The following is a 25,305-nucleotide window of genomic DNA, read 5'->3' on the forward strand; positions in this document are numbered from 1 at the left end:
ATACATAATGATTATATTTATCATAGGGAATTTGTACTTATACATTATGTATCTTATTTTTTTTCCCCATTCCTCTCCCTTCCTTCAACCTTTCTTATCCTCCTTTTCCCAGCCTTACTTAACACTGGAGTTTCATTTAATTTTTTTTAACAGCACTGGGGTGGGCCAGCCCACACTATATAGTGGCTCTCTTCTCTCAAAACAAAACAAAACAAAATGGTCCGGAAAGATGGCTCAGTGGAATAAGCACTTCCCTGGCAAGCACATGGGCCTGGGTTCAATCCCTGCTTCCACAAAAAAGAAGAAGGAAGAAGGAAGAAGGAAGAAGGAAGAAGGAAGAAGGAAGAAGGAAGAAGGAAGAAGGAAGAAGAAGAGCAAAACAAAGTCAAAAACAAAAACAGTACTGATATGTGGCAAGTGCAAGGTCCTGAGTTCAATTCCCAGTACCAAAAAACAACCAACCAATCACCACTACAACAAAACAGCATTATAGTTTGAACCCAGGGTTTTGGACTAGGCTATTCCCTCAGCCTTTTGTTTGTTTGTTTTTTGAGACAGGGTCTTGCTATGTACTGTATAATTCAGACTGGCCTTGAATTCACTATGTAGCCCAGGCTGGTCCTGCACTTGTGACACTCATCCTGCCTCAGCCTCCGGAGTGCTGGGATTACAGGTGTGCATCACCATGCCTGGCCAATGCGAGATTTCCAAGAGCAGCTAACTCTGTGATATTATAAGATGGGTATTTGAGCCTCCTTTCTGGGCAGGTTCATTTTCAAGGTTAAGGACCCTCTGTAAGAACACTACATTTATAAGTTACAGAACTGTCTCGTTGCCTTTACTGGTTTTATGTGTGAAAGAGAAAAATTTCAAATGCAGTACAGAATGGTATAATGAATACCGGTATAATGAATACAGTAGAGTATAACAGTATAAGAGAATAAACAGTATAATGAATGTGCATGAGCCCATCACCCACTTTCAACCATTCTCAACTCACAGCCAACCTCACCCCTTTCCTTGTCCCACTCTCCATCTGGGATTATTATTATTATTATTATTATTATAATTTTATGTATTTAGTACAGGGTCTACAGGGTCTCACTACACAGATCAGACTCATAGCGATCATCCTGTTTTCAGCCTCCCAAGCACTGGGATGACAGGTGCATGCTACCACGCCCAGTCTCAATCTCCGTCTCAGCACGCCTGGAGGTGGGGCCGGTAGGGCATGCTGGGGTTCAAACCCCAGCCACTAAGCAGGCGTTTTAGAGCTCCGCAGAGCTGTCTGGCCAGACCCATCTGGGATTATTTTAGGCAAATCCCACCCTTCTTTTCTTCTGCATTATTTCAGTATGTAATGCAAGATGATAAAAGATTCTGCAAATGTAAGTGCAACATCACCCTTGAGAAATTATAACTCCTGGCTGAGGAATCATTGCAGAGCATGTGCAAGACCCTGGGTTCAATCCCCAGCACCAAATAAACAAAAACAGTGAAACAGAAAAATTAAGAATTCCTCAATACTATCACATTTCTGTTTGCATTTCCTCAATTATAATGTTTGTGTATGTATATTTTACAGTTTCTTTGTCAGAATGGGAATTAAAATAATGTTACTACATGTGACAGGTTAGAATACCTTTTTTTGTGTGTGTGTGTTTCTAGGGTAGGGTCTACAAGGTACTCAGGGTCTCACTACTAGGTCGGACTCGTAGTGATCTGCCTGTTTATAGCCTCCCAAGAGCTGGGATTACAGGCCTGTGCCACCATGCCTGGTCTCAATTGCCATCTCAGTGTGCCCCTGGGGCGGGGCCAGCCCTGCAGGCCCAGGTATTGAACCCCTGACCCCTGCTTGCAGGCACTTTAATCCACTGAGCTATTTGGCTGGCCCTAAAATATCCCTTAATTCTCTTTTGATATAGACCTTCTATCCCTATTTTCCTCTTTTTGTTATTGTTACTCCTGAGGAAACCAGGTCAGTTGTCCTGTATTATTTCCTCTGATACAGTCCTGATCTATTGATGGAAGCCCTTCGGTATCTTTTTTTTTTTGTCCTTTTGAGACAGGATCTCAATGTGCAGCTCAGGCTATCCTTGAACTCACTTTTGTGGCCCAGGCTGGTCTTGAACTTGCAATGATCCTCTTGCTTCAGCCTCCTAAATGCTGGCCTTTGGTATCATTTTGATACCATATTTCCCGTAAGTTTATTTTGCATATTTTTATTTTTAAAATTGACAAATGAAAAATACTTTTATTTATTGTGTCTAATATGACCTATTGAAATGTATATATTGTGTAATGGCTACAATGATCTAATTAACAAATAAGTAGCCTCACCAATTTATCATTTTTTGTTGCAAGAACAGAGGCAGAATAACTGAGTTCGAGGCCAGCCTGGGTTGTACGTAATAAGTTCAAGGCTAGCCTGAACTGCAAAGTGAGACCCTGCCCTGAAGAGAAAAAAAAAAAAAGATGAAAGAAATGAAAGAGAAAAATAGACACAAACATTAACAATAGCTGCTATGTTGTATAATAAATCCCTTGAACTGCACATGCTTTGACCAACATCTCCGCATCGCCTTGCCTCCAGGGGAGGTGTCTGTTTTGATCACCAGACCATACTTTATCATAGGCCAATAGATCTCTCTGGAATCACTTTTCTCCTTCGCCTTCACACAAGAGGTACTTCTGTGCTATAGGCATCTAAACTAGAAGCAAACGAGCACTCCACTGAGACTGCCATAGAAGTGGATTTAACAGGAAAATGAGTTTCTTAATGGCTTTTGATGATAGGGGTGAGGAGTTGTGAGCTACTGTAAATGGGAAAATGAAAACATACATAGCAGAAGTGGTAGCTGATGACAGCATTGCAGTCACAAACTGATGCTACACAAGAGCTTTCAAAATGTCACACAATTTTTGGGGTTTGCCCATGAAGAGTTTTACTGTGACAGACACATTGCTTCTAGGAATTGGCTAATGCCAAGTACGAAATGAAAACAGAAAAGTTCAGCATCACATTTTTGTTAAACAATCCGACATTCTTACTGTCTACTTGCCTCGGTTAACATCACACAGAGGACAGAATCTGTACCTGAAAGATTATATGTGAGCCTGGAAAGACACTCCTAATTGCCAGTTGATGTCCCCGCTGCCACTTAAAGAACAGGTGTTGGGTCTTGGCGTCGGGCAGACAGGCCTTGTGGTCTCGCATCAGGTCATTTGTGATAAACTTGCAGTGGTTCCCGGAGTTCAGCGTGGCGTACAAAATGAACGGGTCATCCTCTGAGCTGAACCAGGGAGGAGAAAGGACACAATCACACACATCCCAAGAGGGGGAAGATAGAACTGTTCACTGCGCTCTTTACTTATTTTCCTTCTTTTGTTGGAGGTGAGTGTGAACTCTTGACTCATATGATCTCAGGGCTGATCATAAACCACCTACAAGTCTGGGGCTGCTGGCAACACTGTGTAGAACCTAGGTGGGAGCCGAGGACAGGGGAATGCTAGCGTCCCGGATAGGAGAATAGACTCCTAGCCATTCTCTTTTCACACTCCAAAGCTGGCTGTGTGGATATTTTACCCTTTTTCCTCACTCACCTTGGAATACTATTAGGGTAGGATGATACTTTTTTTTTTTGTAAACCACTAAGTAAAAGGCTGAAACTGGTATTTTGAAACAGTTTGAGCACAGGCAGTAGGGCCAGTCCCTGTGATATCTCCTGCCCTAAGAACACAACAGACCCTGAGCCGTAGGACTCACCACTGCATGTGTGTGCTTGAAAAATTGCAGTAATTGCCTTGGCCAAGGAGAGTCACACTGCAGCCTATGACAAAGGGGCTTTTGGTCCTGATTCAAATGATCCAAACAGGACCATTTAAAATTCATCTTATAGACTGGGCATGGTGGAGCGTGCCTATAATCCCAGTGCTTGGGAGGCTGAAAACAGGAGGATCACTATGAGTCTGATCTGTATAGTGAGACCCTGTAGACCATGTACTAAATATAAAATAAATAAATAAATAAAGTTCCCCTTAAGCAGGGCACAGTGATACATGCCTGTAATCATGAAAATTTCAAGTTCAAGCCCAGCCTGGGCAACTTAGTGACAAGAAGGAAAGAAAAAAGAAAGTTAAGAGGAAAAAAGAAAGAAAGAAAGAAAGAAAGAAAGAAAGAAAGAAAGAAAGGAAGGAGGCAAGAAAAGGAAAACAAAAAGGTAAAGGCAAGAAAGGAAAAGGCAAGAGAGTAAACGGAGGGGAAGGGAGAAGGGAAGTGGAGGGGAGGGGAGCTGGGGCACAGATCAGTGTGAAGGCCCTGGGCTCAATCCCCAGTACACATGGAGTTTACCTTATACTTAAATATTTCAAGTGAAATGCTAAAAGATGAGAAACAGCTTTAAACATCTCCAGGAAAGGATCTGGTGGATGGCTCAGTAGTCTAAGGCTGCATAGTAGTGCAAGGACCTGGGTTCAATCCCTGGTACCACGTGCCATGCCAGCGCCTTGCCAACCCAGCCCACTGAGGCCAGGCATAGTGGCATACTCCTATAAATCCAGTGCTAGCGAGGCTGAGACAGGAGGATCACTACAAGTCTGAGCTGCATAGTGAGACCCTGTGCCAAATAAATAAATAAATAAATGATTAAAAAAAAATTCCAGGAAAAAAAGATGGAGGAAAAAAACTCCAGAAAATTTGATTATATGGAACAAGAAAAATAAAATAATGGTAATTGCTGAAGCTCGGTGAAAAGTACAGGAGAATTCACAACACTCAGTATTTAAAGAGGTTTCTTAGGTCCACTAGTAGAAAATAGGTACTGTTAAAACACTTAAATATGCAAATCCAGAGGCATAGCAGGTCAGCAAATCAATCTTTACAACTTGATAAGGTAAACCAAGCCCCAAACTGAGTATGGAGACCAATCTCTAACAGGTTTGTTAGAAAGATAACACTACATTTATCCAATTCTTTTATGTAAGAAAAATAATGATGAGAGCAACCAATATGCATGCTTTTAATGTGCTTGGTTGTGCTAAGAGTTTTATAGGTACTAAGTATTACTTCATTTAACCTTCACAATAACTCTGAGATTACACACACACACACACACACACACACACACACACACTCTCCCAGTAATGGAGACTGAGCCCAGAGCCTTCACACTGAGACAGTCTTTCTGTTTTGAGACAGGCTCTCAAGTTTTAAATTGCCCAGGCTGGGCTTGAATTTATGATCCTCCTACCCCAGCCTCCAGGGTGCTGGGATTACAGGTGTGTATCACCAAACCCTGCCTGAAGGTTATATAGGAAGAGAGGAAAACAGAAGAGGGAAACCCTTCCCCAGAGAAGAGGCAGGGCTGTGTTCTGGACTGCGTGTGCTCTATGTACCATGCTGCCTAAAGTAGATGCATGCAGTGTGTCACTCTTGGGGGACAGAGCTAATGAAAGGAAGGATTTGGTTTGGGGCCAGAATGAGCAAGTGGCATCCTGCTTCATTCACTGAACACCGTTTCACCTTTTTGAGAATAAATGCTCAGAAAATAATGACAAGACTTGAAATGACAGCACATCTGGGCTTAGGGGTTACTCGTTATCCATGCAAATCTGAAATAAGCCTGTCAGCGTCAGAAGGATGAAAACTTAAAAGCACCTTAAAGGCTCACCAGTGCTACTGCAGAGTCATACTTCTTGTCTGCTGCTTTCTTCTTACCTTCTGGATCCCACACATTTGTTACTGACTAGGATTTCCTGCATCTTTGGCTTCCAGGGAAGCTGCAGCTCACTACCGATTTTCTCTTTAAATAAGAATGGATCCAATATGCTGTTATGTTGAGCTGTAGGGGACTCAGGTCAACAATTTCTGACATCGCCAGTCAAGCGGAAGACCCAATACTATTATGGACTACTGGACTCTTTTAGAATATTTTGCTGAGTTAACACACCTATAATATTCAAATAACAGAACTAAACAAAAAAGGGGATACAGATGAATGTCCATTTTGTATCTGTGTATTCAAAATGGTTAGGATAGATATATAGTTACATTCTCTTAATGAATAGAGGGATTTGTTCTAATAGTGTTTATAAATAGGATATCATGTCTGCATCTTGTACAGCAAATAACCACTAGGAAGAGGGTATACAATGTGTTAATTACTGAATCTGTCCTACCAATTTGGTTTGAAATGGTCTCATTATTATTTGTTTCTCAATAAAATTATGGAAAAAAATAAAACAAACAAACAAAAAGAAAGGATCCAGCCAGGTGTGGTGGCACACACCTGTAATCCCAGCGCTCAGGAGGCTGAGGTGCGAGGAGCGTTGTGATTTTTTTTTTAATAATTTTATTGACAAACAAATAGCAATGAGACAGTTTCAAAACCGATTAGTAGGACAGTTTTAATGATTAATACACTGCACATTGTTGTCTTCTTAGTGGTTATTCATAGTACAAGATGCAGACATGATATCCTGTCCACAAACACTATTAGAACAAATCTTTCTATTCACTGAATTATGAGAAAGTAGCTGTATATCTATCCTATTTTGAATATACAGATACAAAATGGTCCTTCATTTGGAGTATTTTGCTGAATTCACATACCTACAACATTAAATGACAATGGAATACCCTTCTCTGACAAAACTAAAAAAAAAGGGGATACAGATGAAGGATTGTTGTGAGTTTGAGGCCAGCCTGGACTACAACGTGAGTTTCAGACCAGCCTGAACTGCATAGTGAGACTCTGTCTCAAAAAGACAAAAAAAAAAAAAAAAAAAAAAAAAGTATTCAGGCCTCTTGCTTGCATCCCAGGGCCTCTGAAGTCTTCTGGAATGTGGTTCCTGCCTCCTTTGTGACCTCAAAGATTCTTGCTTGTCCTGTTGCAGCTGTTCCACCCACACTGGCCCACACACTTTCCTCCTAACTACCAAGCACCCTTCTCCCCGGCAGGCTTCCCCTCCCCATAACTGCTCCCTTCCAGCCTCCATCCTCCCCCAAGCCTGTCTGCCTGCCGACCTGAGCCTTCCCATCTACTTCCCCTTCTCATGGCACTGACTATGACGAGCACTGCCCAGGACAACGCTGCTGTTTATCTGTCACCTGCTCCTGCAAGCCCTAGGACACAGACACTTCACCTTCTTCACTGCTGTTCACTGAGAACAGAGAAAATGCTCATATTTGTTGAATATTTGCTAAATGACTGACTTAGAACGCCATGGTCCATATTCTGTGTAATAATCTCAATCTAATTTATCTTTTTCCTATTTCTCCTTTAATCTGATTTAAATTTATTCTGCGGTAGAAACTATACTTTTGCAAGGTGCCTCAAATCTTTTATTTTATTTTTTAAAATGAGATTGAGTCCACATATATACTCCATTTGTTTTGGTGGCACTGGTGATTGAACCCAGGGCCTCTGCACTGGGCTACCTCCCCAGCCCTCTTCTCTGCCACTTTCAGTTTTTATTTTAAGACAGGTCTTAATAAATTGCCCAGGCTAGCCTCAAACTTATGATCCTCAAACTTGCCATCTTCCTGCCTCAGCCTCCCAGGGTGCTAGGATTACCACTGTGCATCATGATACCTAATATATTACGTGCATTTTTTTAAATGGCAAAAGTAAATAATACACTGACAACTGGGTCCTAGTGTAATTGACCTGTCACCTCCAATACTTACATATTATCAGCAAAAAAACAGTGGGCTTGCTTCTGAAGCTTTGTCATCTCATCCTTTCTCCACCGGGAGCCTTGCCCTATCATGTGCTTCCGACCCAGCACCAGAAGTTGTAGATTCTGCTTGGCCAGTAGAGACACTACTTCCAAGAGCTAAAAAACACAAAGCCAGCACAAAAGGGTGAAGGGAAAAATCTCCAGTGGAGTGATTCTTCTGACTGGTCACTTCCATGGTGAGGCTCTCTTATCTGGTAAGTAGGATAATCTTAGGAAGTATCCACCTCTGAAAGCTAGAAGAAAAAGTTTCCTTATTACAAATTAATGCTTAATACCTGTCTACTGGTCAGGTCACACTAGATCCAGCGCTGGGTTTCTAAACAGAAATAAGTTCAGGTGATTTTAAACTGAGTTCCCTAGAACCCACTGGGAAGGAGGTGAGGAGGCTCGAGGCGGGTGGGATTTTATTTCTATGCACTCCCAACACTCTTTCAACCCAAGTAAATATACTTTTGTATATTTATATATTCTATATATTTAGATTGGATTTTTGTCCACTCTGTTGTATTACTAATCTTGAAAAGGATTTTTTTTCTGTATTACTAATCTTATTATTTATTTATTTAGTATTTAGTTACAGGGTCTTGCTACACAGATCGGACTTGTAGCGATCCTTCCTGTTTTTCAGCCTTCCAAGCTCTGGGATTACAGGCACATGCCATGGTGCCGTCTCAACTGCTGTCTCAGCACACCTGGGGGTGGGGCCTGCCAGCACAGCAGGCCGGCAGGCAGACCCCTGATCCCTACATCTGCCTAAGCAGGCACTTTAATCCACTGAGCTATCTGGCCGGCCCTTAATCTTATTTTAGACAGGAGTAGTTGGCTTTATTATTCCCAATTATTAGTTCTAAATTAAGACAGATTGGACATAACTGGCCCAATAAATGTAAGCCAGTATTAACTCACAGAGAAGAACAAAGATCAGTATGGCAACTCCAGACCCAAAGCTTTACAACTGGTAAAATGATAGCTGTTTCCTCAAATCTAGGAATAATGGCTTCTGTGTTCCCTCAACAGGTCTTTTTCAGTCCCATCTATGTACAAAGCCCATGGCAGTTATTACAAAAATAACCCCAAAATGTAAAGACATGGTCCTGCTTTGAGTAAGGGAATACCTAATATTTTTCCTACTCAATTATAAAGCTAGAAGAAAAATACATATATAGTCCTGAAAATGGCTAATAAACATTTTATTAGCTTAAGAATATGCTCAACACCTCATTTTTAGCCACCAAAGACCAGCTCATGTTAAGATATGGGACACATTCTGGGTGTGATAGCACATGTTAATAATCCAACACTCAGGAAGCTGAGGTAGGAGGATCACCATGAGTTTGAGACCAGCCTGGGCTACAGAGTGAGCTCAAGGCCAGCTTGGACTACATAGCAAGACTGTGTCTCAAAAAACCAAAACCCATGCTGTGCTGGCCCCACCCCCAAGGTGTGCTGAGATGGTAACTGAGACTGGGCGTGGTGGCGCAAACCTGCAATCCCAGCACTTGGGGGGCTGAAAAACAGGAGGATTACTATGAGTCTGATCTACATAGTGAGATCCTGTACCAAATACATTAAACACTAACAACAACAAACTAAGCCAAACAACAGAAAAAGCATGAAAAATATAGAGCAGAAGATAAAAGAAAGGGCTGGGGAGATGGCTCAGTGGAATAAGTGCTTCCCTGGCAAGCACAAGGGCCTGAGTTCAATCCCCGGTTCCGCCAAAAAAGAAAGAAAGAAAGAAAGAAAGAAAGAAAGAAAGAAAGAAAGAAAGAACCCATCCATAGTTTACTACCAAAAGAATGTTAATAAATACTTGTTAGTCTTTTTATTTTATACATTTTATACACTATTATACTCTATTAGTTTAAAAATTGGGCTAGTAATCAAGAACATTTATACTAAGAAAGTATGACTTGTGGATTCAGATACCTCAAAAGGCAGTAATAATGCATTGTTTTAGAATAAACTTTTTTCTTTTTCTTTTTCTTTTTTTTTTTTTAAAATAGGGGTCTCACCAAGCTGCTCAGGCTGGTGAACTAGTCGTCCTTCTGTCTCAGCTTCCCAAGTCTCTGTGCCACTGCCTCAGATTTCACTTTTTTTTTTTTTTTTTTTAATGCTGTGTTGGGCCTGGGGAGATGGCTCAGTGGAATAAATGCTAACCTGGCAAGTACAGGGTCCTGAGTTCAATCCCTGGTACTACAAAATAAATAAATAAATAAAGCTATGCTAAAATTATAGATTATTTTCATAGAGCCCAGATATAAAACAGCGACTGGACTAATCAGGGTGACAATTAATTTTAAAATTTCTTCAAGGGCCAGCCAAATACCTCAGTGGATTAAAGTGCCTGCAAGCAGGCGCAGGAACCTGGAGGTTTGATCCCTAGACCTACTGTGCCAGCCCCGCCCGTGGGGCGCGCTGAGACAGCAATTGAGACTGGGCATGGTGGCGTGCCTGTAATCCCAGTTCTTGGGAGGCTGTAAACAGGTGGATCACTTCGAGTCTGACCTAGTAGTGAGACCCTGAACACCCTGTACACCCTTCCAAAAAAAAAAAAAAAAAAAAATTCTACACAAAAAAGTCAAACAAAAATGCTTTTTTGCTACTGATTGGCTGTTTCCATGCAGCTAGCAAGGCACAGTTTAAAGGAAAATATAACTGGGTTTTTTAACTATTCTGTGGCTCATATAAACAGCGCTGACTAGTAAAGTAAAATAGTAAGTGAAGGGGGAAGGGGGCTCAAGGAAAAGCAGAAAAATCTTAGTGAACTATTCTGGGGCACCATCTTGTGGCTGAGAAGTCTGTCCAAAACCAGGAAATGAATAAAAGACACAGGAAAGACAGATGAGTGGGCAGAAACACTGTAATGGCCCAGCTATAAAAAGCTCACTTCCTCTGGAATAAGTTCCAAAGTGAGATCTAGTGGGCTGGTCACGGTCATATGAGGTATGCTCAAAGACTATGGTGAATATTTAAATTTAAAAAAAATTTGCAGGACTAGGATATAGCTCAGCAGCGGCACAGGTGTCTGCCTGGCAAGTGCAAGGTCCTAAGTTTGATATCCAGTACAAAAAATAAAAAGTAAAAAATTTATTACATTGTCATTAACCTTCCTCAAAAATACTCCCCTTGCTCAAACACAACTGCAGAAGCAGTTCTGGCGGTTCTTTTCCATAAATGTCTTTAGTTGTACTGTTGTGGCTGCATCAATATCCTGATGAATTTGAAACATTTACCTCTCTTGGTCATTTTGACGTTCCAGAAAAGCCAAGTCACACGGTGCCAGATCTGGTGAATAACATGGAGGAGGACACATGTAATGTTTTTGTGGGCCTGTCTTTCTGCTGGCAGTAGCATTCACTGTGTGTTTGTTTTTTTTTTTTGTTTTTTTTTAGTGGGGGGGGGAACCGGGGATTGAACTCAGGCCCTTGCGCTTGCCAGGGAAGCGCTTATTCCACTAAGCCATCTCCCCGGCCCCATTCACTGTATTTTTCATCACATCTCATAAAGATAATCATGAAAAACTTCTAGAAATTGCTTTAGAAAGTAGTAAAGTGTGTGTGTGTGTGTGTGTGTGTGTGTGTGTGTGAAGAGGGATTTAAGGCACTATGTCTTTTACTATAACAAATTTTTGAAAAAATCTTTTAAGCATTTACCATATATTTTGAAAGTATATTCAGAATAGTAAAGAAAAAGAAAAATGACCTTAATTCTATGTTAGGTTTAAAATAAGGCTGGGAGACAGGAGTGGGAGAGCAGTCCTGTAATCCTAGCACTCCAGGAGGCTGAGGCAAGAGGATCACAAGTTTAGGCCTGTCTTCAGCAAGTTAGCAACTTAGCTAGACTTTGTCTTAAAGTAAAAAAGGGCTGGGTGTATAGCTTATTGTCAAGGTCCTGGGTTCAATCCTGAATACCACAAAAACCCCAACTAATCAAAAACAAACTTAAAACAACAAAACAATATAAAACACAACTAAAACCTCTGGACATTTATAAAATAAACATAAAGACTTTGAAAGCCAGAGGAAAAAAGGCAAACTGGTTAGGGATCTCAGAGCACTGAGTTATGCATGGTCATGAGCCCCCTCCCCACATATGCCAGACTTGGAGATGAAGGAGCAATTAAACTTGGAGAGTCAATACATACAAATGGAAAAACAAAACAAAACAAAACAAACAAATAAATAAAAAACACAACAAGGACCTATTCTTTGTAGTCAAAACACCAAGACAGAAGCAGCTAGTCAGATGGGAAACTTGGTGCAATGCTGGCATTAGAAGACTGTGATGCACAGCTAGAATGCTAAAATGCCACACAAAGAGATGTGCTCTAAGACATTAGAGAGCAAAAGAAAAATGGCCCACTAAGGAGAAATAAAAGTGGAATTAAAAAACATACACTGAAAGAAAGACAGCCTCTTTAACAAACAGCACTGGGAAAACTGGCTCTCCATGGCAGAAGACTGAATCTAGGTCCATATCTTTTACTATGTTCTAAACTAAATCAAAATGGATCAAAGATCTCAATGTTAAAACAGAAATGTTAAAATTTAATCTGCTGGAAAATAAAATAGGTGTAGAATCAACCAATGGAATCATATCAAATTATAAAGCTTCTGCATAGCAAAGGAAACAACCAACAGAAAGAAGACAACCTACAGCACGGGGGAAAATTTTTGACTTCCACATCTTGGACAATGACTCATATCTGCTAGCAAGTGCAAGGCCCTGTGTTCAATTACTGTTTTTTGTTTTGTTTTAAAGACTAATACAATATTTTATAAAGAACTAATAAAATATTCCTACCCAAATAAAAGACCCAGTCCAAAAATGGGCAACTGAAATGAATAAACACATCTCAGAAGAAGTTCAGGGACTGGGGAGATAGCTCAGTAGAATAAGCGCTTGCCTGGGAAGCGCAAGGGCCTGAATTCAGTCCCCGCTTCTGAAAAAAAAAAAAAAAAAAAAAAGTCCAAATGACCAATAAATACATGAAAACTGATCAACATCTCTGTCCATTACAGAAGTTAAAATTAAAACAACATTGAGATTCTACTTTATTCCAGAAATAAGGGTCATCATCAAGAAATCCAATAATAACAAATGCTGGCAAGGCTGTAGGGAAAAAGGAGCCCTTCCACATTGCTGGTAGGAATGTAAGCTAGTGGAAATCCTATGGAAATCGGTATCAAAAACTAGAAGTAGAAATTCCATTTGACCCAGCTACTCCCCTTCTAGGCATCTTCTTCATATTATAATAACACATGCATAGCCATGATTATAGCAGCACAATCATAATAACTAAATCGTGGTATCAGCCTATGTCTCTTCATATCCATGAACAAATAGGTAGATTAAAACAATATAGCATTTATATACAATTGAGTATTATTCTTCCATAAAGAAGGATAAACTTGAATCATCTGTAGGAAAATGGATACACCTTGAGATCATAATGTAAAGTGAAATAAATCAGACCTACAAGCTTGAAATAGCATGATTTCTCTTACATGAGAAACCCTAAATATAAACAGAGCAAAATAAAAGACAATAGGTAACAGGGAGATGGGTCTTTTGCAGAAGGGAAGACCAAGAAATAGAAGGAGTAGGAAGAGAAGTGAGAGGAAGAAAATAAAAAGAACTGAGTGTGTGATGTACACGTACTCCATGCAAATAATATGATCATTATGTACTTCAAACATGTACCAATAAAAAACAATTTGAGTATCCATAGAAAGACAGGCAAAGGAAAAGAGAGGGAAAAACTCAGCAACTATAATGGCAGGTATAAGCCCAAATGTATCATTAACAACATGAGGTATTGGGGCTGGAGAGATGGCTCAGTGGTCTAAAGCACCTACTTAGAACAAGCTCGGCAAGGCATCAGGGACCACGGTTCAATCCCCCAGCACCACATGCCAGCCAGCCCCGCCCCCTGGTGGGCTGAGCTGGCCACACACACACACACACACACACACACCACTCTCTCTCTCTCTCTCTCTCTCTCAAATAAATAAAAATAAAAAAAAAACAACATGAGGTATAAAGGGTCTAAAGATATCTACTAAAAGGTTAGTAGAGTTAGATTCCTATCAATCCTATACGTTAAAAAACATGACCCAATTATATACTAGCTAAAAGAAATTTATGTTGAGTGTGGTGGTGCATACCCGTAATCCCTGCACTTAGGAGGCTGAGGCGGGAGCATTGCTGTGAGTTCAAGGCCTGCCTGGGCTACAAAGTTAAGTTCAAGGGCAACCTGCATTGCACTGCGTGCCTTTGTCTCAAAAACAAACAAAATAAAACAAAACAAAGCAAAATTATTTCTGATTTGCTTTTTATTTTTCTATATTCCCTTCTATTATACTGTGTCCTCAAGAGAGGACCATGAAGACAAGATCTTCCCTGAGTAATCCCAAATAGCACATATAACTTCCTTTCTTTATTCTTGGAACTTTATGTCTTGACCTCTCCAGGCTCTGCTACTTTCTGGGGTTGTCGGGACTGTAGGTCTTCAAAAGGTATAAAGTCTTTGGGATTTGATGTCTACAGAAGTAAGAAATCTATGTCAGTTCTTCAACAAGATAACTGTAACCTGTCATATACCTAAATACCTAATATATATGAAAAATCACTATGAGATAATTTCAAAAGAATTTAAGAACAGCCCTGTTTGAGACAGAGCTTTGCTATAGTTCAGGTTGGCCTTGAACTCACTTTGTAGCCCAGGCTGGCCTAGAATTTGCAGTGGTTCCCTTGCCTCAGCCTCCTGAGTACTGGGGTTAAAGAGTGTGCCACCACACCTGATAAGAACAGTTTCAGAAACAACCCAAATATCTGTGGCAGATGAAGAGATAAATATTGTACATGTGGTCTACACATGCAAGAGATTATTATTCAGTCTTAAAAAGGGATGAATTCTGATGTACCAGAGCAAGAGATGAACCTCAAAGACACTATGCTAAATAAAATAGGCTAGCCACTAACAGGCAGATATTAAATGATTCCTGTTTCATGAGGTACCTAAGAGTGAAATTCATACAGTCAGAAGAGAAGAGAGGCTGTCAGGGGCCAGGAGGGGAGAGTAAAGAGTTGCTCTGTAGGATACTGCCTGGGGAGGCAAGAGAGTTCTAGAGATGGCCTATGACACTGGGTACACACAAACATCAAGTATTTAATGCCACTAAAGTAACTGAACAATTAAAATAGTTATTATATATATTTTACTCTGATAAGTTTTATCATAGAAAATTTAAAATTAAACGAAAGTGGGCAGAGTAGCATAATGAACTATGTATTCATTGCTTAGCTTTATTAATAAGTAACTCATGGCCAATGCATTTCATCTAAATCCTTTCCCACCTTTCCTCCCAGATTATTTTGAAACAAATCCAAGACATTCTATCATTTCATCTGTAAATATATCAGGATAAACATATCAAAACATAAGGGCTCTTGGGGGGAGAAGCACACATCATTATCACATCTAAAAGAATTAACAATAATTCTTTCATGTTCACTATGCATGTTCATAGTTCTAAGTTTTTAAAACTTAGGATCTGAAGAAATGCTCTAAAAGTACAATTGCTTTATAGCTCTTAAGACTTTCTGTATTCCTCCATTTTTCCCCCTTGCAGGTAGAGGTAGGGATTACAGAATTTCCCACATGTAGATTTTGCTGATTGAACCCTCCTCCTGGTATCTTGTAACAGAGCCTCCGGTCTTTGTAAACTGGCAGCTAGTTACAGACTTAACAGATTCAAGATTTATTCTATTTTGAGACAGGGTTTCACTGTGTAATTCAGGCTGGCCTTGAACTCACTATGTAGCCCAGGCAGGCTTTGAACACACAGTGATCCTCCTGCCTCACCCTCCCAAGTGCAGGTGCACACCACCACACCTGGCTTTCAAGGTGATTTCTTTTCAACCCATGCATCTGTATGTGCATGTAGGTATGTGCATGTCTTGGTTACTTTTCTCCTGCTGCTGGGACAAAATACCTGAAACCCAAAATTAAGGAAGGAAATGTTTATTTAGTTCACAGTCTGTGGAGGTTTCGGTCCATACTCAGCTAGCTATAAGGCAGAGTGGTGCATGCAAGGGGCAGCTGTTCATGGCAGTGGAAAACAGCAAGACAGCAAGAGGAAGAGCAGCAGCAACAATGGCGACAAAGAGCAAGTCTGCCTGCCCTGTGCTGCATTCAGGCTAGCCGTCCCAGGCTGGGTGTAGCACTTATACCCATAATCCCAGAATTGCAGAATTGGATCATGAATTAATCACAACTGCTAGAAGTCCATCCCATAACATTATGGGGCTTTCAGGAGATAGCTAGACATAAACCATAATGGTGCATATTTAAAATCATAGTCTTGATAAAATTATTTTAATTTAAATTTAACTGAATTGAATTGAATTTTTGCAGAACCAGGGATTGAACTCAGGCCCTTCCTTGTGCTTGCCAGGGAAGCGCTTATTCCACTGAGCCATCTCCCCGGCCCTTATTTTTATATTTTAGGGAAGGGTCTACAGAGTGTTCTGGGTCTCACTACTAGATCAAACTCATAGTGATTCACCTATTTACAGCCTCCCAAGGGCTGGGATTACAGGCATGCACTACCACGCCCAGTCTCAATTGCCGTCTCAGCAGACCCCGGGGGCAGGGCTGGCATGGCAGGCCCAGGGATCGAACCTCCTGCCCCTGTGCCTGCTTGCAGGTGCTTTAATCTGCTGAGCTATTTGGTTGGCCCTTTGATAAAAATTTAAAAGGTCAGTTCATTCATTAACCTTATTGAGAACATTCTCTGTAAGTTGCTAGGCAGGACAGCTGGGGGTCCAGGTGTAAAGGCAGAATTATTCCTAAATTCAAGGAGTGTACAGTCAAATGACTAATACAATGTGCTCTGCACTAAGGGGGAGAACAAGGAAGGCCACCTCAATCAGCCCACCTCAAAGGCCTCCCAGGGCCTGGGAGTGAGAAAGGGGGTCAAGGAAGGCTCCACAGAGCAGTGAAAGCAGCTGGGGGGTTTCAGATGAATTATCCAGGCAAGAGATAGGAGTTGCCCTGGGCCAGGAGCAGCGTGCTGAAGGTGGGGGCTCTTCATTAGCATGCTTAGTCAGAGAACTGCAAGGTGTTGCATGTGGCTCAGGCAGAGATGTGGGAGGAAGAGGACAGAGCCAGAAATAAGGCTGGAAATGAAAGCTGAGGACAGATCATCATGGCTTATGTAAACTGTAGTGGGGTTTCCTGCCTGAGAGCAATGAAGGTAAAGAAAATAATTTGAATCAAAGTCACATGACTACCGTTTTAGAGATCAAAATATGGACTGTAAGAAGGCTACACACAAGAATGGGGAGAGCGATTAGGAGCTTTCTGCACCACTCCAGTCAGGAAGCGATGAGAAAACTGGCAGTGGAGAGAAGGCAGCCTGAAAACTAGTGAAGCAGGGCTGAGCAGACTTAGTCATGAGTGGGTGTGGGAAATAAGGAGTGGACAAAGCAGACTTGGGCCACTGGGAGATGACAGCGCTGAGACCATCTATAGAGGAGCTCCTGGCAGCCTCACGTAGGAGGTGCTCAGCAGGCAGCCAATACGTAGTGCTGCCATCTAGGGGAGGGCTCTGTGCTGCAGATAAAGATTTGGGAGTCATCTGGGAATACATGATGGCAGAAGCCAGGAGGGAGAGGATATAAAGATATAGAAGGGAAGAAAGTGGAGGATGCAACCTGAGGAATATTACTATTTACAGGATGGGGTGAAGTGGGGTGTGGTGACTCATGTCTGTAGTCCCAGTTACTTGGGAAGTGGAGTCAGGAAGATTATGTCCAGGGCCAGCCTGGGCAATAGAAAGACATGGTCTCAAAATAAAAAATGAAAAGGCCTTTGTGTTCATTTCCCAGTATGGGGTGGAGAGAGGTGAGGGATAGGGTAATAAGGAAAGCCCATAATGGAGGTCCAGGAATGACCAAAAAGAAGATCAGGGAAAGACTATTAACTTAAGCACATTTTAAGGAGGAAGAAAGGAGCTGAAATGCAGCTCATAGTAGAGTGTTTGTCAAGAATGCAAGAGGCCCTGGGTTTCATTTCTTCCACTGCAGAATAAATAAATAAATAAATAAAGTTAAACAATGGAGTAAAAGACTATCTGTTATAGAAGCACAATGTAAGATAAAGACCAAAATGCAGTCTGCAACCCAGAGGCAGCATTTTCATGACTCTACAGGACATTGGATTGAGATTTCTATTGGTTTTCTAAACTTGTAGGTTGTAGTTGGCTTTGCACAAAGAGACACTCTGTGGAAAGCACAGCTGCCTCTTTGCAAACAGTCCTGCCTCTTAAAACCCAACCTCCCAGAAGCTTCACTGTGAAGGGAACAGGTTTTGTTGATCCTCTTTTTTATTTTTATTTTTGGTGGAACCGGGGATTGAATTCAGGCCCTTGTGCTTGCCAGGGAAGCACTTTTTCTACTGAGCCATCTCCCCGGCCCCCTGTTGGTCCTCTTTGTGTGTGTGTGCCATAGTAGGGACTGAATCACTATTGGGCTTTGCACATGCTAGGCCAGTGCTGCATCACTGAGCTATCCCCCCAGGAGCGGGTTTCTAATTTTTTTTCCTTTAAGATGAAAGAAAGTTGAGAACATTCATATTTTAATCAGAAAAGGCCAGTGGCCTCTCTTGTAGAGGCTGAAGACATAAATACTGTTTTGTTTTGGGGTTTTTTTTTGTTGGAACCAGGGATTGAACTCAGGCCCTTGCGCTTGCCAGGGAAGTGCTTATTTTACTGAGCCATCTCCCTGGCCCTTGAAGACATAAATACAGATGAGGATAAAAGTTGGAACAAGGTTCCCTTCCCAGGAAAGAAGGAGGAGATGCAATCTAGAGAAGAGGTGGAGAGAGCACTTTTTGCACCGCGACAGAAAATGGAGAGTACAGATGCGAATGGAGAAAGGTTAGATTGCACGGTGTATGTGTAGTGTAGAAAGGTGACTTCATCCCTCCTGGTATTTTCTGTTTTCTGTGTGCAGCAGGAGGTAATCACTGGCAGAGGGACATGCTGGTGACGGAGGGGGAGGCTGGATGGTGCAGTTGCGATGTGGCTGCTGTGGGACTGGCTGTGGGAGTCTTTCCAGGACTGCGAACAGGTTTGGAGAGCCAGATGGTATAAGGCCCAGGCGTGGCCACAGGCCAGCAATGCCTGGAGGCAGCAGTGGTCAGCACAAACGGAATTCACACCTCTCAGCACACAGAGAGAGAGAGCAACCAGAAGGCAGCCTGGATAATGATCCTACTTGTTTCACATGGTTGTTCAGTGAAAAGGCTTTTCAGGTGGAATTATAATTGAAACGTCACAGTCATCTAATATCATTCTATTTGGTTTTAGTAACTGAATATACTACTCCAAATTTCTTATTTAGTTAGTTACTGCTTTTTTAGGGGAACAGGTCTTACTAAGTTGCCTAGTTTAGACTTGAACTTATGATCTTCCTGCCTCAGCCTCTCAGGTATTAGCCATTAACAGGCTACCATGCTAGACTGATTCCAAATTTACATTTTATGAATATAGGACCTGTGTTTGGAATCGGCCTCAGTCTGAAATTTCAAGTTCCTATTTTATTTATTTTTTAAGATCGCTTTTATTTATAAAACGTGACTGGTACTTTAGCCTTTATGCCTCTTTGCCATCCTCTGTTATTCCAAAAAGTGTTAATAGGTAGGAAATACTTCTTCATTTTTCATATAGTGGTTCCACTAAAGACAACCTCATGATAATATGGGACTTAAGGTAGGATTGATGGTACTGGGTGAGGTCTTCCTATTTGAGTCTCACGAGATTTCAAGAGCTTAAGACAGGCAGGAGAAAGCAAGAAAAGCAAATATTCTTGCAAATACAGTTATTAATTTTTACAATTACTTCTCACAACCTAAAAGACATGAAGCCACTTCCAGGACAAAGACAATCAAAGAACTCTATTGAGGCAATGCTCCATGACTGGAAGACCACAAAAATAATGTTTGTCCTGTCCACAAAGTTTACTGTGCAGAAAAAACCAAGGGAAGTCAGAAGTTTCACTAGCAAAACTGAGATTTCTTTTGGCTTCCAGGACGCTACTACCTCTGCAGGCTGGTTAATAGTTTTATTTCCTTCTTTGCTTTCTGTTCTCATTTTTCTCTGGAGCTAAGTTTTGGGAAGAGATTCCCTGTCCTAGAGATAATGACTACATTTTTTTTTTTTAGGAAAGGGTCTATAGGGTGTTCAGGGTCTCACTACTAGATTGGACCCGTAGTGATCCGCCTGTTTACAGCCTCCCTATAGCTGGGATTACAGGCACATGCCACCTCACCCAGTCTCAACTGCCCTCTCAGTACGCCCCCGGGGCGGAGCCCGCACAGCAGACCTGGGGATTGAACCCAGGCCCTTGCACATCCACTGAGCTTTTTTTTGAGGTACCAGAGATTGAACTCAGAACCTTGCACTTGCCAGACAAGCGCTTATTCTACTGAGCTATCTTCCCCACCTCCACTGAGCTATTTGGCTGGCTCTGCTTCCATATTTCTCAAGAGAACTACTAGACCTGACATTTTTCTGGTCCTCTGAAAATGCCACCAAGGAGAAGAGTACAGGAAAACCACCCAAGTTTTGCCTTAAGGTTTCTGGCTTCAGATTTTCATTCATATCATGTTTTCATCTGCTCATTCTATCTTTGACAGATGTGGCCATGTGCAGAGAAAAAGTTGTGCGATTATTTAAATGGGTATACACTGTCTTACTGGAACTGTACAACAGAGGTACACCAGACAGGAAACAGATTAGCATGTGATGAACAAGAGAGATTTGGAGGATGAGAAAAGGAAATATTTTGGTAAAGAAGTGGAAGGTGGCTGGGGCTGGGGAGATGGCTCAGTGGAATAAGTGCTTCCCTGGCAAGCACAAGGGCCTGAGTTCAATCCCTGGTTCCATTAAAAAAAAAAAAAGGGGGTGAAGAGGGAGAGGGACACCTTCATTGGGTGTATGCAAGCACCTCAAGTTTTGCAAGTCTGATGGAGTCATCCAGGGGGCCTGGGCTGAGACTAAGCAGGAGTCCAACTCCTCTCTTTGTGTGCAGATTAAAGACTGCTTGATGACTGACTCACTCCACAAAGCTCTTTGAGTATCTTGGGAGAACAAAAAAAATACTATTACTTCATTATGATATCATAAATGATCCCAGTGGTTTACGTTAGACCCACCACGTCCTATATCCTGCTTTCATCAGGCTTTGGTATTTTAGGGAGATTTCAATTATCTCGTGTTGATGAAACAATCCTACGGAGGAAGAGAAGTGCCCATCCTGCTTGGGAACATCCTGTCAAGTGTGGGATGCTTCCTGCACGCCACGTCTGCTCTGATGCCATCAGCACCCACACAGCTATCCAGCCCTTTAGAAACGACTACACTGCTGGCCTACTTGGATTTCCCCAGAGAGATGAGAGGCAGAGCTGTCTAGAAGGCAGAAGATTTGGCTCCTGACTCATGGTGTGACTTTTCTTTACGCTTATACACATTGTTTGATCTTTTTTTTTCTTCCTGGTACTGAAGACTTAACTCAGGACCTTGCACTTGCCAGGCAGGTGCTTAAGTCCCTGATCTATCTCCCTGGCTCTCTTTTGTCTTTTTAGTTTCTCTGTGTTTCATATATCTGATGAGACTGGAAAGGGCAGGTATTTTAAATGCTGAAAATGAGTTCCAAAGAGATGAGATTAATTTCTTTCGATGCACTGAAATTTCTAGCTTCAAAAGTCATTAAAAATTTCCTACAGGGTTCTAGATCCAGTCCAAGTATAAAGAATAATTTTTCACACCAGGAAGGAAAGAATGTGACTTTCAGTCACAGCCCATCATCTAATGATTAGAAGAAACATGATGAGCAGGAGCTCTGGAGGCCTGAATGTTTGTGTGGTTGCCCCAGCTGTCCCTCTTCCTACAGCTGTGTCTGGCTACAAAGCCCCACAAAATTGTACACTGTGGTTACTGACTTTGTTTTCTGGAATACTACTATCTATGTTTAAAGTGTACAGAAGACTTCAGTATTTATTGAACATCTCCAGTTAATACTTTCTAAGCCATTTTATAGACCTGCAAGTGGAATGACTTATATAACAAATGAAACCAAACACATAAGAAGTTTTTCCATTTGGTACCTATAATTTAACAATAAAGTAATTAAGAGTACAAAGATTTAGCCAGAAGTAAGTAATTAAGAGTGCAAAGAGTTAGCCAGTGGTGGTGATGCCTATAACCTAGCACTCTGGGAGGCTGAGGTAGGAGAATCACAAGTTTAAGCCCAGCTCAACCAACTTAGGGATTTAGTGAGAACTTGTCTCAAACAAACAAACAAAAAATCAAGGACGGGGAGGTGGCTCCGTGCAAACCCCCTGAGTTCAATCCTCCTAAACTGCAAGACAAACAGATAAAAATAAAAGTAAAATATTAAAACCTAGAACAAACTTCGGTGTCTGCATATATTCTGCTAACTTTCAGACTGCCTTTTTTATACAGTTGCTCAGAGGGTTCCTCACTTAGATCTCTAGGAATCCTTTTTAGTTTTAGTTCTCTGTGATTACCTATGCTGGTGTTATTTTACTTAACCTTTAGTGTTTTTGTTCTTTATTTACAAAGATATATGTGGGGTTTTTTTGGGGGGGAATGTGGGGATCAAATAATATTCAATAATTAGAAAGTGAAAATTATCTCTCAAATCCTATTCCCTAGAAGAACCACACTGATAACAGTTTAGGTGACTCTTCCAAGAACACTTGGAGCACATAGGTATGTTATTCTATACGCAAGCCATAATTAAGCATGCTGTTCTAAAGTTTCCATTTTCCTTAGTATGTTTCCAAATATATTTTGGAAATGTCTTCAGACTACAAGACTGGGGTCCTGCGCTTCACTGTGACTTTGTCCCTATCCAGGTAGAGTGCTGTCCGTAGCTTACTTCTTTTACAGCCCACTGCTGACTCCTCACATTCTTTGCAGAGCACCCCCAAAACAGAAGAGAAAAAAACTCCAAAGGCTGGAGGGTATGACCCTCAGGGAAATGCAAAGCATCTTTAGAATCTTGTTTTAGCTTAAAAGTTGGTGCAGGTCTTGCACCCAAAGACACCACAGCATGTATGTGTTTGTTTTCTTTTTTTTTGCGGAACCAGGGATTGAACTCAGGCACTTGCGCTTACCAGGGAAGCACTTATTCCACTAAGCCATCTCCCCAGTCCCAGTGTTTGTTTTCATATAAAAAAACAAAAACAAGGACAATCCCCGCACCCCCCATAGAACCTGCAGTAAACGCCAGTAGGATATACTTTGTCTTTTGGCTTCAAGCACTTACTCCCAACATATTGCCAAGCACTGCTGTTTACCCTGGGTGAGAAAAATGTTAGGCTTCCTAACCAAAGTACCTAGCATTTCCCACAATTCACTTAGGACAAATGGGGTACTAACTGCTACTGGAATAGCCATAGTAAGATAGTTGCAGAATAAAGGGCTGGACTGAGAAGGAAATGTTTTGAAAAGAAAGAAGACAGAATCTAAAGTTCCATAGTATAAGATGGCTACTGATTAAGAGCATGGGTTTGAAGTTAGACTTGTGCAGATTTGAAACTTTGCTCTGTTTACAGCCTGTGACCCCAAGGTAGTATGTTATCCTTGTTGAGTTTCACTTTACTATGTAATAGAGGAGTAAGAGCAGGTGGTCATAATGGTACCACATTTGCAGGATATCTAGGAGGATTTAAAGTACTTCTGATATCTTGTAATTGCCCTGAAACTCAGAGCTAGTCAAGGAAACATAGGATTCTTTTTGCCTTATACCACTTTTAACCTGATGCCTGACAACAGGAATCTCAGAACAGTTCTTCTACTGAGAACCAACTCTTTCCATCTATGCCTCTGCCTTGACTAGAGAAGTACAGTGAACACAGTTGTTTCATTTATATTCTAGTGCCCCCAACACCAATCCCTCAAATCACATCCCCATTCCTGCTTCCTGTCACTTACAGTTTCCGTGTCCCCATTTCTACCACGAAAAGCAGAAGTGAGGGTGATGTGAAGATTTGGGGATTTCTAAAATCTGTTCTTAAATCCTCCTTGTGATGTTAAACTATGAATGTAATATTTGACAGATCTTTTCTCTGGGAAACACAAAAGAATTTCCCCCATTAAGAGACTTTAATGTTTTTACTTTTTAGAAGACAGGAATTATTATGTTTTTGCATATACAATGACAGTTACACAATTATAGAGATCATTAAATTTAAATTTAAGACAAAAATCTCCACATTTTGCAATGTGGAGAAACTTAGGCTCTTAATTTGCCTTTGGGACACAGAGTACATGCTGAGCATGAAAAATTAAGGGTAAGCATATGGAGTTACATGTTTTTGCCCTTTAAAATGGAAGAATAGGGGCTGGCGAGATGGCTCAGTGGTCTAAAGCACCTACTTAGAACAAGCTTAGCAAAGCAAAGGGACCGCGGTTCAATCCCCCAGCACCACATGCCAGCCAGGGCCACACACACACACACACACACACACACACACACACACACATAAATAAATAAATAAAAATAAAAAAAAAAAAAGGAAGAATACTGGGCTGGAAAGACAGCTTGGTGGTCTAAGCACCTGCACAAGGACCCAGGTTCAATCCCTGACACTGCATGCCGTGCTGGCCCTGGAACCCTGGGCGCACTGAACTAGCCTCAAAGGCAGGTATGGTGGTGCATGCCTGTAATCCCAGAGCTGGGGATGCTGAGACAGGAGGATCACTACGAGTCTGTACTGTGTAGCAAGACCCTGTATCAAATAAATAAAAAAAAATTAAAATGGTAGAATACCGCCAATTCTGTGTGGCTCTTAATATAAAGGTTATATATATGCATGTGGGTGTGCCTATGTGTGTCTAAAATGTACAACATATTAAAAAGATTGCTTAAATATGGCTTTAAAATAAATTGATGAGACTAATACCTTTGTCCCCACTGGCTGGGTTAAGAAGCTCTCCAGTGTGCTTATATAACCTCTACATTTTTACCTCTTTTTTCTATACTCTGGATCTCAACTGAGCAACAATCCTGAAAATAATTTTCTAGCTTTCACTGTTTCAATTTGAAAAACTGAGTAGCAAGTTCATACTAGCTGTATGATCAGAAGGCAATACAGTTACTGTTAGATGAGAGCCCCCTGGAGAACATCTGACTTAGTCTCTGGGAACCCCTCCTAGTGGAGTCAAGAGTTCATGCTCATACATGAGTCTTTTTTTTTTTAATTTTATTTATTTATGTATGTGGGGGTGTGTGTTGGGGGTATGGCCAGCTCAGCCCACCAGGGGGCAGGGCTGGCTGGCATGTGGTGCTGGGGGATTGAACCGCGGTCCCTGTGCTTTGCTAAGCTTGTTCTAAGTAGGTACTTTAGACCACTGAGCCATCTCCCAGCCCCATACATGAGTCTTAAAAAATAAGAGCAGGCGAGCCAGATAACTCCGTGAATTAAAGTGCCTGCTAAGGCAGATGCAGGGACTGGGGTTCAATCCC

The 25,305-nt window shown here is 41.4% G+C and overlaps 1 protein-coding gene across 3 annotated transcripts in view; it reads right to left on the reverse strand.

The window, feature by feature from the left end:
• Nucleotides 1-25,305, reverse strand: part of Kiaa0391 (KIAA0391 ortholog) — a 141,762-nt gene that overhangs the window by 688 nt on the left and 115,769 nt on the right. For 2 of the 3 annotated variants that reach the window (XM_004637086.2, XM_023721863.1), the window contains exons 6-7: nucleotides 7,688-7,836; nucleotides 3,098-3,293 (exon numbers count right to left, since the gene is read on the reverse strand). The exons of the other annotated variant lie outside the window; for it this stretch is intronic. In XM_004637086.2, the coding sequence (XP_004637143.1) occupies nucleotides 3,098-3,293; nucleotides 7,688-7,836 (345 nt within the window). The remainder of the gene's footprint in view (nucleotides 1-3,097; nucleotides 3,294-7,687; nucleotides 7,837-25,305) is intronic. 3 annotated transcript variants of the gene reach the window in all.

Source organism: Octodon degus, unplaced genomic scaffold (genome assembly GCF_000260255.1).
Source record: "Octodon degus isolate 3935 unplaced genomic scaffold, OctDeg1.0 scaffold00086, whole genome shotgun sequence".
NCBI classification, from domain to species: domain Eukaryota; kingdom Metazoa; phylum Chordata; class Mammalia; order Rodentia; family Octodontidae; genus Octodon; species Octodon degus.